General features: G+C 40.2%; 1 protein-coding gene across 1 annotated transcript in view; it reads left to right on the top strand.

Annotated features, from left to right (window-relative positions):
• The window catches only part of LOC133126188 (otoferlin-like), a 49,662-nt gene that overhangs the window by 14,407 nt on the left and 15,917 nt on the right, over positions 1 to 19,338 (top strand). Inside the window, exons 19-33 of the mRNA XM_061238136.1 lie at positions 144 to 268; positions 2,724 to 2,858; positions 3,365 to 3,526; positions 3,621 to 3,740; positions 9,670 to 9,831; positions 10,153 to 10,315; positions 11,204 to 11,274; positions 11,394 to 11,423; positions 12,389 to 12,517; positions 13,368 to 13,443; positions 15,206 to 15,342; positions 15,686 to 15,823; positions 16,115 to 16,252; positions 17,850 to 17,977; positions 18,651 to 18,821. Of these exons, the coding sequence (XP_061094120.1) occupies positions 144 to 268; positions 2,724 to 2,858; positions 3,365 to 3,526; positions 3,621 to 3,740; positions 9,670 to 9,831; positions 10,153 to 10,315; positions 11,204 to 11,274; positions 11,394 to 11,423; positions 12,389 to 12,517; positions 13,368 to 13,443; positions 15,206 to 15,342; positions 15,686 to 15,823; positions 16,115 to 16,252; positions 17,850 to 17,977; positions 18,651 to 18,821 (1,885 nt within the window). The remainder of the gene's footprint in view (positions 1 to 143; positions 269 to 2,723; positions 2,859 to 3,364; positions 3,527 to 3,620; positions 3,741 to 9,669; positions 9,832 to 10,152; positions 10,316 to 11,203; positions 11,275 to 11,393; positions 11,424 to 12,388; positions 12,518 to 13,367; positions 13,444 to 15,205; positions 15,343 to 15,685; positions 15,824 to 16,114; positions 16,253 to 17,849; positions 17,978 to 18,650; positions 18,822 to 19,338) is intronic.

The raw sequence follows: 19,338 nt of genomic DNA, 5'->3' as shown, positions 1-19,338 counted from the left end.
ATATTTTTTTCCTCTTTCCCTTTCCTCTTAAGTCGCAAAGTACACAATGCCATCAATAATTGCTTTAATGGTACCACTGGTATGTTGTCACTAGGCTTCAGTGTGCCTTGTTCAAACAGTGCTCTCTCATGTGTCCCCTACAGTGAAGCAGGTGTTTCAGCTGAGGGTACACATGTACCAGGCCCGCAGTCTGTTCGCAGCCGACAGCACTGGCCTCTCTGACCCCTTCGCCCGCGTCTTCTTCTCTACCCACAGCCAAGTCACTGAGGTAAGAGGGGCAGTCACACACTTCTAGACACTCATCCCTGCATATGATGACCGTTAGAGAAAAGGCGAATACAATAGACCAGCAATTATCAAATCTGGACCTCAAATCAAATTTGGCCCTGGTTTTCTTTTCTTCCAGTTAATTAGCTGAACAATTAGTGCTACTGTTCGGCCAGACTGTGTTCACACTTGACTCCCAGGTAAAGGGAGGGTGGAAAGCCAGCAGATCTTGGACCTGAAGGACCGTGATTTGATGATCCCTGCAGTTGACTATGTAGACTATGTAGGCCTCTGTTCAATGAACTACAGAGTGAGGGGAAGATCCACAATGAAAAGTGCAATTTCACGAGCTGAGGACCACACCAACAACTGAATGCAAATGAGTGTTTATTGTGCAGGTGTTCACAATTAAAGGCAATAAATTGTAGACGGACGATAGAAGGGGTCATGGAACCAGTGTTGGCCAACCGTTGGATCCATCCACGGCGAACTTCTGATTTGATTTATTCATTCAGACACATCCACATTACTAACTCTACCCAGGTGGTAGTAGCAAGGACATGCATACACAGACATCTATATACACAAGGAGGTGAAGCTGAACACTTTCAGATCCCACCTTCGTAGAGGGGCATCGCTTAAAAGAGGTACTCCCGAGTTCTTCCAAACAGGCGGAAGATAACCCTGAGTAATTCTCTATCTAGCTCCTCACCAACCAGAGAGCATGAGAAAGAGGTGAGAGAAAATCTTAGGAAAACTGATACGGCTGCCAGAATAGGGAGCAACATGCATCAGAGTGAGAGCCCGACCAGGGCGAAATCAGAAGTCAACCCCTACTCTTGGTCCTAAGTAAAGGGAAGACATTTTAATGTCTTTAAAATATAAAGAAATCCAGTCTTCCAGGCAATCTCTAACCAAATAGGTATCTGAAGAGAAATGCAACACTCATGCCCAGAACAGAGGGACAATGAGGCTTAAATAATTACCAATAATGGATAATTAACTTAGTAATCAGACTGCACGTGGATGCCTATTAACCAAGGCAGCAAACTGCACACGTAAGCCAATAAAACCCCTCTAGTGGCTCAAAAAAGGTACTGCCCGGAAAAACGTCTATCTAAGTTTGATGAGTGGTTGAAATAACTGTTGCAATAAGAGTTTGGACTAAATTGAACAGTGCCAGATTTATTGCTCCATCAGAACCATGTGACATTTCCACACTTTAACTTTTAAACTTTCAAAAGTAGCAAATAATAATGAGAAAATACAATGTCCTCCTTATGGTCAAATTCTCAAGTCTAAACAGACTCACTTCAACCATATTTACAGTTCAGTTTTGTTGCCATTTTGCTAGGGAGTTCTCTTTCCCGTTTTCTTTTTTCCCTTTCTCTTCTTGTGGTTCCCCACATCCTGTAGGAGATGCCCAGATTATATTAGTGGTTATCACACGTCCTGTGGGAAACTTTGAGATTCCCTTCTCGGTTGTGTCTGGTCGTCTGTCCCCGCTCCCCTTACTTTAATTGGGTAGATTACATCTATTTTTGAAGTCCAGCAAGCACTGATTCAGGAACATGTATTTGATATTTGACACAGAAATAAACGTGCAACAATAATAAAACAAAAAAAAAAGAAACAATGAGCCACAGATGGGATCAGTTGAGTGACCAGTAAATGAACCGCTTCAGTATTTCTAGGATTAGTTATTGAAGTTATTCCATGCAATTAAATAGCCTTGTAAAACTATAGCAGAAAACAAATTACAGGGGCTGGGTTCAATGTCATCTTTTTCGTCAAGCAATTCTAGTGTGCCTGTAAAGAATAATTTACAGATGATCTCTTGCATGCCTGGTATGTTAGTTGTTTTTTTCCCTCACAGCTATGATAACCGCTAAGTTTACACATTGCATAGAAATAGACTACGTGCCTATATTTTATATCATCTTTAAAAATCCATGTTTTTTGCGAGTGGTAATTTACAATTATCTATGTGAACTAATAATGTCCTACTGTACTGTATATTGAGCCACATTTACATTATTGTTATTTTAGTGCTGATTCGATTCATGCAGATTACACAATGTAAATATGCATGACCCAGATGGCACACTGGTAGTACAGTTGTGTGCACATTCCACCCACTGCGAGTGCTTTGCATCATTCATAATTCTTTCTTTAAGCGTTTGAGACATGCCTTGTGCATTAAAAAAAACATATTCAAGGTGTCTACAAGTGCTTTACATAGGGTGCCTAATGTAGCACCTACTTTTAAGTATGTATTTTCTTCTGTAATTGTTGTTATACCTGAATTTGATCAAAACTAGTTCAAATTAAATTTAACATAAAAACAGCAATGTCTGGCACTATAATGCATGTAAGCATGAATAGTGTGTGTATGAAGGGGGAAACAGGAAATAAACTGTGTTTAAAAATGGTGCCTTTTTATTTCATTACCCCAGGTGTTGAATGAGACCCTGTGTCCAACATGGGACCAGCTTTTGGTGTTTGATAATGTGGAGCTTTATGGTGAGGCCAGCGAACTGAGGGATGACCCACCCATCATCGTCATAGAGATCTATGACCAGGACACAGTGGTGAGATCTCTCTGCATGGCTTCTCATTCCAAATGCACCTAAGAGGGGAATGTATATCAAAATAAATTTGATCACATGAAAACATCGTTAGTATATAATTACATAATTAATTATGCATTATAATACAAATTGCATATCTCCAAATTGTATTTGTATATCTGAAATGGAAAACATTATAGTTAATTTGAGAAATAAAAAGAACATTTTCCAGAATTAGTCATCTTAATTTTAAATTTACAGATGTCCAGATGCTGGTTTAGACAGCTCTTAGGCCCTTGCCTGTTTGTGATTGTGATCCTTTGTTCTATCTCATGGCTGGAGATTGTTTGTACTGTTCTGTATGACATCATGATAACATCAGGATGGTATAGGAGCAAATACCAGAGCAAGAGAATTCAGAATCTGAATATCCCGAAATCACTATGAATTTGCAACATTTTATTTATTGTTTTTACTGATGCTTCAGGGTTGTGCTGCTGACCGTGTTTTTTGTGGTGGGATTCCAGGGCAAGGCCGAGTTCATGGGCAGGACGTTCGCCAAGCCTGTCACTAAGATGTCAGATGAGGATTATGGTCCACCTCGCTTCCCCCCTCAGCTGGAGTATTACCAGGTTTACCGTGGAAACTGCACTGCTGGGGACCTGCTGGCTGCCTTTGAGCTGCTCCAGGTGAGCTAGGAGAATATGAGTGCGGGATCCTTGATTATTCATCACCATCATCATCATCATCACCACTGTCCAAATGTTAATTTTGCTACTGCAGCTTGGCATTGGTGGAAGGGCGGACCTGCCCCCCATTGATGGCCCCACAGACATGGACCGTGGCCCCATCCTCCCGGTCCCCATGGGCATCAGGCCGACACTGAGCAAGTACAGGATTGAGGTGAGAGACCTCGCTCTTCAGTCAGACACTCACTACCATAATAAGGATAATGAGTCCAGTGCTGTCACAGATCACTTAGCGCTTACCGATGAAGCTACCTAGGGGGAGAATGTAGTAGAAAACTCTTGGTGGATAAACCAAGCGCCAAGAACAAGCCTCTCAAAGTGATGTCCTATCCAAAGGTGGCTAAATAGTGAACTGCAACATCAGGTTGCAAAAAGAACTTGAAACCCCATCCTCTTCATTGTAACTCAATGTTGAAAGCCCAAAAAGAGGCCAGTATTCTCTATGGAAATGTAAATGAAAAAATCTTTACACAAAAATTGGTTTATCTAGTTAATCTCGTCCTTTCTAATGTCTCCCCTGGGACTGATTCTTTTAAATAACTGTGCCAATAATATACATTTGGGTGAATTTCAGCGCATGCAATGTGGTTTCTCACATGACCATAATGAGCATATAAAGACATGCCCCATCCTGGCTGCCTGCCTGGTACAGAGAGAGCTTCTGTGGTATCTTGAAGTAGATGTTTCACTGTTCTGTAGTGTCCAAACATTGACACCATAAACTTGCAGTGTTTTTGATTGTATGTGATGTTCTTTTCAAAGTCAAAGCAGGCAATTGTATCATATTAACAATGTGAGTTAAAGCATGTTAGCTCAATTTCTATCAAATTAATAGATTTAGGCAGATAATGAAAATATTGGTTGTAAGGTTGTGTTGTCTTAATGCCATTTCATAGATAATGTTAGTAAGACACAGAGGCTTCATGTATTTAGGGAAAAAGCCTAACGTAGTAGGCTTTATAGTCTTCTGGGTGGTGTGGTAGTACGAGGATCCAAAGATATAGGGGCCTAATGTTGGACTGTTTCTAACCAGACATTCATGGTAGTCTTTCTTGAAAAAGATATTTGTCACATTAATTAAGAGCCCCTGGTATATCGTGGATATTGGCACAGTTAACGTGCCTATTGGACTGAATGAAACAGTCAGCTATCCAATGCTGGGGAAATTGAAGATAAAGCTAGGCTTTTAAAAAATATGAACAGTGGCTGCTGACACTGCTAACATTACACACAGTGCAAAGCACCATGGTTACATGGTGAGGAACGAAGGTGGCTGATATCCACTGGTTGTCAGCACTTATATTGAGGGCAACTTCTATCGTGCAAAGGCTAGTGTGATGGAACAGTAGAATTCTGAACTCTGAAAGAAAGGGTTAACATCCAATATACACTCACAAGCACTTTATTAGGTACATTCTTACTTTATTACACCTACTTATTCATGCAATTATCTAATTGGCCAATTGTGTGGCAGCAGTGCAATGCATACAATCATGAAGATACGGTTCAGGAGCTTCAGTTAATGTTCACATCAACCATCAGAATGGGGAAAAAATGTGACTTTGACCGTGGAATGATTGTTGGTGGCAGACAGGGTGGTTTGAGTATCTCAGACTGCTGATCTCCTGGTATTTTCATGCACACTAGTCTCTTGCTAAGAATGGTGCAAAAAACCCCACAAAAAAAACAAGGGAGCAACAGTTCTACAGACAGAAACGCCTTGTTAATGAGAAACGTCAGAGGAGCATGGCCAGACTGGTCAAAGCTGACCTGAAAATTACAGTAATTTGTGTCAAAACGTTGGTCATTCAGTTGCTGAATCGCATGCTGGAAGTGAGGGACACATTCACACCTGCGTACCACTATTCTCTGTCTTTTTGTCTGGCTTTTTGAATTTTCTGAAGAAAATGGCACAAACTGCCAGAAGTATATATTTTTTCTTTATGAAATGTGATTCTTTTAATCCCAAATATTTAGGAAAAGTCGTGGAATTAACAGTGTTGGAGTAATTTTCAAATGCCTGATGTAGGACACATTTTTACAGAATCCAGGCTTGAAAGCCTGGGCAGTGATCTTTCCGCTGTCCGGGAATATTTCTTTTATTTATTTATTTTTTTTAAATTGAATTTTTGCAGACATGTCAATGTTAAAACATACAACAAAGAACATGGCATGGTGTCTGATAAAAGAACCCCCCCACCCCACCCATAACGGTCATGGTCACACACACAAAAAAGAATATATATAATAATAATAATAACAATAATAACTTAAAAAATAATAATAATAATATAAAATAAAAATAGAAATAAAATAATAATAATAATACTAATAATAACAAAGAAACAGTGGTAAGACTGTAAGATACCTCTCTCACAAGCTCCAGTTAGGAGATACCCTCAGCATCAGGAGTGATAGTGAGGTTATTGATAAGGGTTAGTAGGGGATTCCAGGTTTTGTGGAAGGATATCAAAGAGCCTTTAAGCGAGAATCTCAACTTTTCCAGCTGTATACTTTGTAGGACGTGCTGTATCCACCTGTCATGTGTTGGGGGGGAGACATGCTTCCATTTAAGAAGGATGGAGCGTCTGGCTAACAAAGTGGTGAAGGCAATGACAAGTGGGCATATTCTGGGCTGGGGGAAGGCCAAACAAAGCAGTGAGCGGGTTAGGATTTATATTGGTGTTGAAGGCCTGCTCAAGGGTATTAAATACATTGGACCAAAAGTCCGTCAACTTCGGGCATGTCCAGAACATATGTAGATGGTCAGCTGGTGACTGCTTACATCTATTACAGGCATCGCTTCTATCGGGAAATATTTTTGCCAATCTAGCATTTGTAAAGTGGACCTTGCACTGCAATAGACCATGCCTGGCGCATATGGATGACGAGTGTACCAGGCCTAAAATATCGCTCCACTGGCTGTCAGAGATGTCAACCCCTAAGTCGCGTCCCCAGGAGTCCTTGAATGGTGCATTGGAAGCCGGATTAAGGGAATCAATTTTGCCATATATGATAGATACCAGCCGCTTTTGATCAAAGTCAAGGGTGAGAAACTGGTCAATTTCTGATTCAGGGGGGCGGTTGGGGAAATGAGGGAACTGCTTTTGAACAAAATGCCTTATTTGGAAAAAACGGAAGAGATGGTTATTGGGCAATTTGAATTTAGCTGCCAAGGAAGTAAAGGACAAAAACACCCCACCCTCATATAAGTCATTAAGTGTAATAAGACCATTCTCTGACCAACTACGAAAGGCAGGGTCAGAGCAGGAGGGAGAAAATAAGTGATTCTTTAAAATTGGCGCGTGAATCGAAGCTCTGTGTAGGCCGTGTTGTTTTCTAAATTGGAGCCAAATCTTAATGGTATCAGTGACAACTGGGTTATTTGACATTTTTTGGGCCATTATGGGAAGCTGGGAGCAAATCAAGGAGTGTAAAGAAAATGAAGAGGAAGATATCTCAGTATGGACCCAAGCCGGACATGGGTTGGAGAGTTTGCATCTAGCCCAATAAGGAAGTTTATTAATATTGCAGGCCAAAAGTAATGACGGAAATTCGGAAGCGCTAGGCCTCCTTCAGACTTGGGGAGCTGGAGAAGTTGTAGGGTTAGAGATGTATAAAAGAAGGTCATCCGCATACAGGGAAAGTTTATGGACCAGGCCGTAACGAGAGATGCCCTCAAACCCATCATGGCTACGAAGCCAGATGGCTAGAGGTTCGATAGCTAATATTGTATTTGTTGGTTCGAACCTGACACTCTTATGGATGATAATTGCAGCCCCTCTAGTTCTATCAGAAAATCTTGAGTGGAACAAGTGGCTCATCCATGCTCTTTTAATACGAAGTGTGTCAGATGTTTTGAGAAGCGTTTCCTGCAGGAATATAATATCTCCTTTGAGATGTTGCAGCTGTGTCAAGACCTTACCAACCTTAGTAGCTTTGTTCATTCCTTTAGTGTTCCAGGTGATCAGACGCACTCCTCTACCCGTCATTGTCGTAGCATTAACCATCTAGGAAGTCTTAAAAAGGTTATTTGACCTGAGATAGTGCAGTGCCACAAGCACTGAGGATAAAGAGAGAGGGAGGGGGGGGGGGGCTGAGAGAGAAGATAAAATAAAAAATAAAATAAAAATAATAATAATAATAACGATAACATACAAATATAACAAAGTAACCCCAACTGTGACCATACCTAAAGCTACCCCCAAAATACAAACCACGACTGAGCTATATGGCTCAAAGCTTTACAGCTAAACTTGTCTTCCGGTGTCTCATTCCCTATCCAAATAGTGAACAACCCCGTGGGTTACAGAAGAATAAACAAGTGAACACAGAAATCATAGAATAAGAACTAGCTCAAACCAAAACCAGTAATAGTAATAACAATAACAAGAAAATAAGAAACAAAGAAATAAGTAATACAAATCGGCATATATTTGAGAAATATTCAACATGAGAACAAAGCATAAAAATATAAAGTGCTTGGGAAACAAAACACAAACGGCCCCACATATGAGCGTAACCTAAAGTAATTCAAAAGTCTTCCATGTATACAAAGCAGGCCCATGCTAGTCAGGATGGATGAATGTTATATAGTCTTTAGCCTCAGCAACTGAAAAAAATCTTTCCTCCTTCGTTACAATAGTAAACCTGACAGGAAACAGCAGGGCCAAACAGTGATCAACTCCGTGAGTTGGAGAAGAATGAACACAGTGAACACAGAATCATAAAAAAACGTTAAAAAACTAGCTCAAACCAAAACCATTAATAGTTATAACAATAAAATAAGAAATGAATCAATAAATAATACAATCGGCAGATATTTGAGGAACAGTAAACACAACAATAAAGCATAAAACTATAAGGTGCTTGGGGCACAAAACCCAAAATACAACAACAAACTGTGTAGTATACATTTGCTAGAAAAGGGTTATCAACAACTAATAAATGTTGTTCCAATAGTACAAGCACCATTAAGTATGTCTATATAGAGAAAACAGTAATAAAATGAGTGAGTTTATAAAGTAATGGCCCCACATATGAGCGTAGCCTAAAATAATTCAAAAGTCTTCCATGTATACAAAGCAGACCCGACCTAGTCAGAACGGATGGATGTTATATAGTCTTTAGCCTCGGCAACTGAAGAAAATCTTTTCCTGCTTCCCTCCTTCGTTACAATAGCAAGCCTGGCAGGAAACAATAGGGCTGGCTTGAGGCCCAGATTATAGAGCTCCGACATCACCTCTCGGTATTTGTACCGTTGTTCCATCACCTCCGGAGCGTAATCCTCATAAATGGCGATAGGAGAGCCTTGATACTGTAGCTCGCCTCTTCTGGCCCGGGCTTCACATATGATCTTTATGATGATGACAGGCCTCGGTCTCTGTCCTGGCCCTGGTTTGCTAGCAAGTGTCCGATGAGCCCTGTCACACTCCGGCGGCGAATCCAAGACGTCACCGCCCAGAACCTCCGCCAACAGTTTAGAGAAAAATGCGGTGGATTGAGGTCCCTCAATGGACTCGGGTAAGCCAATGACTCGGATATTGTTGCGGCGACTACGAGACTCGAGATCAGTGACTTTGGCTAGCAGCTTAGCATTGGTCTCTGTTAGCGTAGCACATGTTGTTTCCAGAGCCAGGAAACGCTCATCCTGTAGGTTGGCGTTGGACTCGAGCAAAGCAATCTTCTGAACATTGTCCATTACTGTAGTTTGAATTCGGTCCAGCTTAGCTTCGAGTGTCGAGATGGTCGCCCTTAAGTCTGCTGAGAGGGCCTTTCTATGTTCTTCTAAGAGGCTAGCTATGGTCGCCATGTTGAGTTTGTTGCTAGCTTCTCCAAGATGGTCTGATTTAACGGCATATTCTTTTTTATTTTGTTTTGTTGATTTGGCTGCCATATTTCAGTTATATGTTGCTCAAAATAACAATAGCATCCACTTGATGGTACATCCAAGCAAAATTACGGGGTTTAGAAGGGTTAAACGAATAAATATTGCAGGAGCAAGACTAAACGCGTGTCTACTCCATTGTACCCAACCGGAAGTCCCCCGGGAACATTTCTAACGGTGACATGCTGTGATGCAGGTGCTGTTTTGGGGTCTGAGGGACCTAAAGCGGGTTAACCTGGCCCAAGTGGATCGGCCCCGTGTGGACATTGAATGTGCCGGAAAAGGGGTCCAGTCCGCCCTCATCCAGAACTATAAGAAAAACCCTAATTTCAGCACCCTGGTAAAGTGGTTTGAGGTGGTGAGTATCTGCTAACATCATGCCCTGATGGCAGGATCCCAAATGACATTCCAGGCTGAAACAGTGCTTGTAAAATTGATGACAGAAGAGAGTAGCTTTATCTAGCATTAGCTTTGCCTGCGATGGTAATTCATATTTATGTTTTGATCATATATGATTAAATATAAAAATATACTGTATGGCTAAATGCAACATCTTTTGTCTTGGTGTCATTTGGTAAGTTATTGCACCATTCCATGCATTAAGTCTAATGGTGGCCCATGTACCCGAAACACAAAGTAAATCAGGATCCTTAAAAACTACACTGCTTTGTTTTCCAAGGACCTCCCTGAAAATGAGCTGCTTCACCCTCCACTCAACATCCGGGTGGTGGACTGCAGGGCCTTTGGTCGATACACACTGGTTGGCTCACATGCTGTCACCACCCTTCGCAAGTTCATCTACAGGCCTGTCGACAAGAGCGCCAACAACTTGTCTGCCTCAGGTTCAGCAAGCTATTCCCTTACGAGCAACATAACTTAAAAAAAGTCCTGTTTATGAAGAAGAAAATTAATACACACACGTACGTGCACACAAACACACGCACAAACATTAACTATTCAGTGGGGTGCAAACTGGCACCCCTGATTTAAATGTGCATTACAATGAATCTGTATGTGATCGAAAGCAAACCTGAACTCTAAATGGTAGTTAAATATGAGACCTTTCTGCACATGAAACAAGATTGCTTTTTATTTTCATTTTTTATGGTTTATTAAAAAAAAGGAAAAGAGCCCTGAGCAAAAGTTTGGGAACCCTTTTGGATAATTCTTTGCCACTTTTTAAAAAGATGATTTTCCTAAGGCCCAGACGCAGGCGATTTACTCTTTAGGGCTTCAATGAGTCAGGTGAGTATAACTCCACACCTTCTAAAGTGTCCAACTGCAATGGCTGTTCTGTCTGGTGTTAACAACAATGGGTTCCTCTAAACAGTTGTCCAAATATTTCAGAATGAAGATGGTTTATTTCCACCATGAAGGAGAAGGCTACAAAAACTCTCAATGTTTCAAACTTCCTACTTCCACTGTGAGATTTTGAAACTGTAAAACCTTAAAATAAAAAGTAATCTTGCTTTAAATTTTGAAGAAATGTGTCATGTCTAACGCTGTACTATTTAGAGGTCAGGTTCACTTCTGTTCACTTAGATGTACACTTTTGACCAGTGGTGCCCTGGCTTTTCGACCAGGGGTGCCCACATTTTTGTACACTACTGTATAATACACTGGATAGCCTTCAGCTATAGCACAGCAGGAATTCAGACTGTACTGAACTAGAGTGACAAACAGTAATGTATATGGCTTAAACTAATGGTATTTTCTCTGTCTTCCCTCAGAGGAAATAGTCATCAACACGGAACCAGAGCAACATGTGAAGAAAGTAGAGACTGTGGTGAAGCTGGACTCTGTAAGACTCTTCAGCATTTTGTACATTGTCATTGTCTGATTTGCATGCATCCTGTCTTGTTCTTGTTTTTTTGATTTGATATTAAATGTGATCTTATTTTGTGCAATCTTCTCCTTTAGACTTCTGATGCTGTTGTCAAGCTGGATATGGTAAGTTCTGAGGATGTCAATTCAAATAGCTGATAATTGGTGTGTGCAGTGCAAAGTTATTTGTCTGACAGTAGCTGTTGGAAAATTCTTCAGAAGAACACCCATGGACTTTAACTTCAACATACACCCCTTAATTACTATTTATCTTCAATAAATATAAAACATATAAAACCAATGTAACTTTTCAGTCATGATGGAGTATTGTTCAATTTCCTGTTCCTGTGAAACTTCCCAAACTATGTTTTTGCAGAAATAAATTGAGATGTTGCTGAGGTTACACTTCATCTGTCAATGTCAATGTTATACACTCACTGAGCACTTTATTTGGTAGACTTGTACACCAGCTTGTTAATGCAAAAATGTAATCAGCCAATCATGCGGCAGCAACTAAATGTATAAAAGCATGCAAATGTGGTCAAGAGGTTCAGCTGTTTTCCAGACCAATTGTCAGAATGGGGAAGAAATGTGATCTCAGTGACTTTGACCATGGAATAATTGTTGGTGCCAGACAGGGTGGTTTGAATAATGGTTGGCATTTATATAGCACATTTATCCAAAGCGCTGTACAATTAATGCTTCTCATTCACCCATTCATACACACACTTACACACCAACGGCGATTGGCTGCCATGCAAGGCGCCGACCAGCTCGTCAGGAGCATTTGGGGGTTAGGTGTCTTGCTCAGGGACACTTCGACACAGCCCAGGCAGGGGATCGAACCGGCAACCCTCCGACTGCCGACTGCTCTTACTGCCTGAGCCATGTCGCCCCTAAATATTCAGTTTCTGAATATTTCAGAAACTGCTGATTCCCTTGGATTTTCACGCAAAACATTATTTTGAGAATGGTGCAAAAAACCTAGTAAACAGTAGTAGTTTCTGCAGGCAAAAACAGAAATTACTTAAAAAATAAGTAATAAATACTGAATAAATTGCTCACTGAGTGTATATTGTCCTTCATCACAGAATGAGGATGAAAAGGGGAAGAAGAAAAAGCGAAAGAAGGGAGAGGGGGAGATAGAGGAGGAGGAGCTCGACGAAAGCATGCTGGATTGGTGGTCCAAGTACTTTGCCTCCATTGAAACAATGATGGAGGTAAGTGTTTCTGGGGCACTTTCATCTCAGACCTCTTGTCTTGATTCCAATGGGCTATGAAAGAGAACAGCAATCACTTTGTTGATATAAATTATGTTTAATGATAAATCATCTGTTTTGTGTATTTAAGATAAATATATTGGCATAGAAGATGAGCCATTAAGTTACCCATGTAATCCCACAGGTTAAAATAAGCAATGTGTCACAGCATGAACCCTATTTACAATGTTCTGAACAGCATCTAAAGCACAACTACTACAGTTTTGCACAGGTTTATTTGGCTGAAAAAAAAGAACAATACTGGACCCTCCTCCACCCCCTTGCTTTCATTCTATTTGGCCGTTTAAACCACCTCATCGCCATCATCCGGCTAGCTAGCAGTAGCATCAGTTGGGGGATTTGTTTCCAAAATGACTTCAAACCATGTAGCTAGCGATTTCTACTTCAACAAAAAAAGTGTAGCACTCTTCCTGATATTGCAGCTACAAATCCCGGCAGTTTTTCATGCACACATATATGTTTCAGTTCAATTGAGTTTTTAGTTAAAACATTAAATTAATAAATTATTTTTGAAAAATATACTTTACTATCCATTTTATTTCTGTTAAACAGTGTTTAAATGTAGCACAGCATTGAGAACTGATAATTCAATAAACCAGACCTGTAATTGTTATGACTCTACTGCTAGGAAGAAAAAAATATGCTGGTTATTCTTTCGAGCAGGTTGCACTAATCATGTCTTATTGTTGTCGTTTTGGATTATAAATAAATGTATTTAACTTCACATTAAAATGAAAATAAAGGAATCGTGTTTACAACAGCATTGATATAACTGAGTGTGATCTTCCAGCAACTCAAGGCCCAGGAAGCTCTTCTCGCAGAAGCTGAGGACAAAGAAGACATGGACATCACGGCTGAAGTTGGAGGTAACTCTACAGATATGATTTCACAATTGGTGCGCAGTGTAGTATCACAGGAAGGTCACTGGCTGTGTGTGGGTCTTGTGGCCCACAGTCTTTGGAACCAGGAAACATGGTCAAATATGGGCCTTTTCAAATATCCAACAATAATTCCCTTAATGAGTGCTGTATGGACACATTTGCTAATACTTTTAAGACGAGAAATGCAAATTAATATTGGGTTGTGGAAGAATGTGTATAATCATTGAAAAGATCACTGAATAATATCAAGAACGTTTTAAAGTCTGGCCAGTTGGATCCTCACCATGTAACTACATAGCTACAGTGTTTTCTACAGACAACAACATGGTAAAATAATGGCCCGACTGTGTGTGCGCGCTCGCATGTACGCACGTGTGTAACGGTATATTTGCTTGCTTTGTCCTCACCTTGGAACTTGAATTTTATTTTTTATGGTCTGGATTCATGAGCTGCTCCTAATATAGAAAAACATGACATAAGCTGACTTTGTCAACCCTGCTGGTGTGGCGTAGTGACCAATGAATTGTTTGAATGCTTTTGTGATTTTCCATACCTGCGTGGACAAGAACCCAGCATTCTTCCTTTCCGTTGACCCATCCCTTCATCTGTAATGGCTGGTTTATACTCTTTGATGCTCTTCAAAGCTCGCACTGACATTCGGGTTACAGTATACTTCATGAAATAAATATTTCTTAAATTAAACAACAACCATAGTCAATGTCGGGCGACGTTAGAACTTTCATGAACATCCTACGATTTCAGTTGAGCGTCAGATTATAAAACCAGCCAAAAGAACCACACATATTCAAGACATGAATGTTTGCCCACTCAGTACTTAATGATACCCTCTCTCCCATCTTGCACAGCATTTGCTTGTGCAGCCATGAAAGTTGTCCAAAAATCACATTTATCCCAGTTTACAATTTGCAGTTTTATCCAGTTTACTCCCACATTTATCACTTTAATTGAATTCAGTTTGATTTCTCTACAGAAAGCAAAACCTGCAAGTACTTCAGACTGCTATGGATAAGAGTGCTCACACTCAAACAAGAAGTAAAACCAAAAAATAAATGCAAAATTGCCACTACCCGGCAGATCTCCCAATGGGAGAGTGCCAAATGAAACACAAAACTATTATATACACACACTTTACACAGAGTTCTAAAATTGTCTCCTACAATCATTTGTAGTGACTTTTAAATCAGAAAATGAACATTATATTACATTAATTACATGAATGGCATTTGGCAGATGCTCTTATCCAGAGTGATGTACAGTTGATTAGACTAAGCAGGAGACAATCCTCCGCTGGAGCAATACAGGGTTAAGGGCCTTGCTCAAGGGCCCAACGGCTGTGCAGATCTTATTGTGGCTACACCAGGGATCAAACCACCTACCTTGCAGACCCAGTCATGTATCTTAACCACTACGCTACAGGCCACCCGACAGGTGAAGAGTGAACAGGTGAACAGGTGAAAGGCTAATAAGATAAATATTGTAAGGAGATTTGGCAGGTAGTCAGACTCCTCTTAATCACTGAGGCTGGTTTCTCTTGCATTAGCCTGAATTGGAGGAACAACTTTCATGGAAAATTCATGTCTCGGGCGCTTCCCGTCCTCACCTTAAACCCCCACCCCTAAACCCTCCTCCACCCCCTGTTCCCCCTCCTTCCCCCCTGTTCGCCCTACTCCCCATCCCCCTCCTCCCCATCCATCTCTCTGCCCACCACTTCCGCACCCTCATTCAGAGATCAAACCTGATGACTCTCCTATAAAAGGCTCCAAAGGGAAGGAGAAAGGAAAGCCAAAGGCTAAAGGGGGCAAGAACAAGGGGCAAGGGGCTGAGGGGCCAGAGCGACGGAAGCAGAAAATCCATGAGTTACAGGTGACTAGTGCATGGAACCATTATATTGCCAACGCTGCAATTGCTGTTAGCCCAAGATCAGTTATTTCTGTTTTTGGAGATAACTTTGCTGTGTATACATATGATACTGGAAGCATTTAAAAGTTTGTTCTTACAAAATGTTTTGCTACAATTTACACACTCTTGACCTTTTCATGCCGCAATTATTTTATTGTAATAAAAACTTTAAAACTTTCAGTGAACATAACCCTTTCCCACTGTATTATTATATAAATAAATCTATGAATAAATCTATCCATTATTCTTACCAATATATTATTTTGAGATGGGGAGTGAAAATGTATTTACGCTAATTATATGATAGGTCTACAACAAAGAGCTGGAGAATGAGTTTGCCAACTTTGAGGACTGGCTCCACACCTTCAACCTGTACAGAGGGAAGAGCGGAGATGATGATGACCAAAACGTGGCCGATGAGGACAGACTCATCGGCAGATTCAAAGTAATAGAGGAGAGCAGGGTCATTTCTACAGATAGGGCTCAAACTACTGTATATCAGAGATGAAGAAGCACAAACATTTGTCTTTTTGTTTTCACTTTTTAAAATTTAAACCTACAGATGTTAACTCCTGTACCAAATAGATTCAAATTATATCTGTATTAATGAAGACATAGGAGACAGACATTTTATGTTGCAGAAACATAATTATGTTGCAGAGATGCAAAGTTTATGCAATTATGGTATATTTGCATGAATTCACCCTGGCGGGTAACCCCCTTCTGTCTGGTGTAGGGCTCATTATGTATGTACAAAGTGCCGCTTGCTGATGACATCACCAGAGAGCCTGGCTACGACCCTACCATGGGAATGTTCCAGAGTATTCCTCATAATGACCCCATCAACATCCTTGTCCGCGTCTATGTCGTCAGGGTATGTATATTTACAAATCTGGTTCTGTTAAATTGTCTGGTTTATGTGGGAACATTGCTTCTCACTGATACCTGCCGCTAACCAGAATATATATGTATATGTAATCAATGTGAACCAAACCACTTCATTGTTATTTTTTTGATGATTTAGTTTTTTATCCTCCAGCTCCATTTACTATAACTGTCTAATACCTCAAGAAGTAATAATTTGTAAAAAATTCTCTGTGAATAAACCATGATGTTCCTTTTGTAAATGGAAAGTAGAAAAATAGAAAAGAAAAACAATTAGCCATATTTGATCATTTTTGGAGACACAAAGTTTGAGCAGTTAATCAAAAGTGCACAAGGACGTAGGAGTGGTTTGGCAAGTGAGGCGGACCCTTCAGTGTTAGGGGGGTTTGGGGGCTTGCCCCCCACCCCTCCCCGGAATAACATTTTTGAAAAACAGCGATTACATTTCTGGTGCCTTTTGAGTATTTAATTACCCCTTTACCCTCATCCATTTTTACAGTGTTCTATTTTAAGGCTTTATAATTCCATAGGTGAGCATCGCAGTTATTTTGATAACTTAGGTATAAATACAAGAATAGTTTTATTATAGTTACAGTTCCGTTTCACTGAATTTGCGTTGCACCGGCTCAAATGTCAGCGGTCCACCGGGAAAACTCCCACCACTCCCTATAGCCAGTCTTTTCTATTACTTAAAAAGTGCGGAGGATATAACATTTACATTTCTATGAAAGTGGGGGAGAAGTGTGCACTGCATCCCTTGTGTCTGCTACGCACCTGACAGTGAATATAAAACACTTGTGAGTTTATAGTTTTTTTTTTTTTTTATGATTTCTTTTTGGATATACGTATCAGGTTTAACTGGAAAATGTATGAAAATTTAATTTAAGAGTATACTACTGTCTGTAGTATTTGCACTATACAGCCAGTGACACATTTTTTTTTCTTGCTGTTGTCCAGGTTGAGATACACTTATAGTTTCATTTCAAATCCAATGTGCTGGATACAGAGGCAAAACAACAAAAAGGAATCACTGTCCAAATACTTATGGGTTGCACTGTATCAGCTACAGAGGATACAATGAAAAGTACAGATTCTACCAATATCTGCTGGAGAACATACACCCAGTGAGCAATTTATTAGGTGGACCTGAACAAAAAACAAAAAACATCCAGTGAGCAGCAGTTCTGCGGGCAAAAATGCATTGTTAATGAGAAAGGTCTGAGGAGAAGGGCCAGACTGCTCAAAGCTTACAGGAAGGTGACAGTAATACAATTAACCACACATTAAAACAGTGGTATGCAGAAGAGCATCTCTGAACACACAACACATAAACCCTCTAAGTGGATAGACTACAGCAGCAAAAGAAGCAGACCAATGAGTCTAAAAAGGAAGTCTAATAAATACCAAATAAAGTGCTCACTGAGTGTATAATGGAGTAGCCTAAATGTAACACATTATAAGCTCATCTAAATATTCGTAATAAGGCAAGTTAAAAAGTGTGAACAGATCCCTCCCCAAACCCCCCAACCCAGATCCCAAACTATGTGGAAATAAGCTCATATCATCATGTTTTCATGATTTTGTAGGCTACTGATCTGCACCCTGCAGACATCAATGGAAAGGCTGATCCTTACATTGCTATCAAGCTGGGAAAATCCGAAATCAGAGACAAAGAAAACTACATCTCCAAACAGCTGAACCCTATCTTCGGAAAGTGAGTTGAGGCACAGAATCTGTGTTTGAGATTTTATTATCTCAAGTCGATAATGCCAGAGGAAAACTCTTTCAAATTTGATTGGGCTACAACAAGGGTTCCCTCCAGTTTTTTAAGTAAATTTCATATATAGGTATATCATATTATAATATGTCACAACATATTTTAAATGGAGTATTCAAAACAATAATTTACTCTATAAAATATTGTGACCTCTTAAAATCATATACAGATAAAGAGAAAGGTGGGAAGCAACATTTTCTTTCATAACACGTTGACCGCTCAAAGATGCCATTAGTAGTTATTGTTCTCCTGAGTCCTGAATAATTCAGATATGGCATTTGAACAATAGTTTACACCTGGAGATCTACTATCCTGTAGGTTTTCATTTCACCTGTAATTATTCACACCTGTTTCTTCTAATTAGCAGCTCAACAAGATCGCTAGCTGTTGAATGAGGTGTGCTTTGTTAAGGTCGGAGTGAATACCTACAGGATGGTAGATCTCCAGGATCCTGGTTGGGCAGCCCTGGTTTACACTATGGTATTTTCCAAATGGTATAAAAAAAATGTTTTTCCCAGACATTTTTAACAATGTCTTAATTAAAAACAAGACAAAAATATAATCTCAGAAAAGTGCAAATATCACAAATCATTTAATATTTTCCTTTCAGGTCTTTTGATGTGGAAGCCACATTCCCCATGGAGTCCCTGCTGACGGTGTCAATCTATGACTGGGATTTAGTGGGGACTGATGACCTCATTGGGGAGACTAAGATCGACCTGGAGAATCGCTTCTACAGCAAGCACAGGCCTACCTGTGGCATCTCAGCAAGCTATGCCATGTGAGGCACCCTCAGAGATAGGAGAGCAAGACTAGCAAACAATTTTTGTACTCCAGTGAGGCTTTATGACCCTGAGCTTCTCAGTTATCAGCCGCTGGTTTGGATCAATCAAGTGTTTTTTAATACATTTTCTCTACCTTATATTTCCCAATTATATTCACCAGCTGTACTGATAGTTTCAGCATTTCTCACTACAGGAGAGCACAGATAAGCACATGCTCTTCTCCAAGACATGTCAACTTTCTTCACACCACTTGCACTGACATGAGTCACAGGAACACGGTTCATGGTCGGCTTGAGAAAGCTTCACTGACCAGTAGGGGTCACTGGTGATGATGGTAATGACATCACAAATTATCTAGGCTGTTTAAATCCTGCTTGCACAGGCCACATCTGAAATCACATACTACATTTAATATCTGTTTACCATCACTTAGCAAAAAATGATGACTTTTCAGACGTACTACATTATCACAGAAATGCATCACTGCATCACATTTTACTCCCAGCCTCAATT

This window comes from Conger conger, chromosome 1 (genome assembly GCF_963514075.1).
Source record: "Conger conger chromosome 1, fConCon1.1, whole genome shotgun sequence".
In the NCBI taxonomy this organism is placed as follows: Eukaryota; Metazoa; Chordata; class Actinopteri; order Anguilliformes; family Congridae; genus Conger; species Conger conger.
This window is presented reverse-complemented; position numbering and strand designations above follow the sequence as displayed.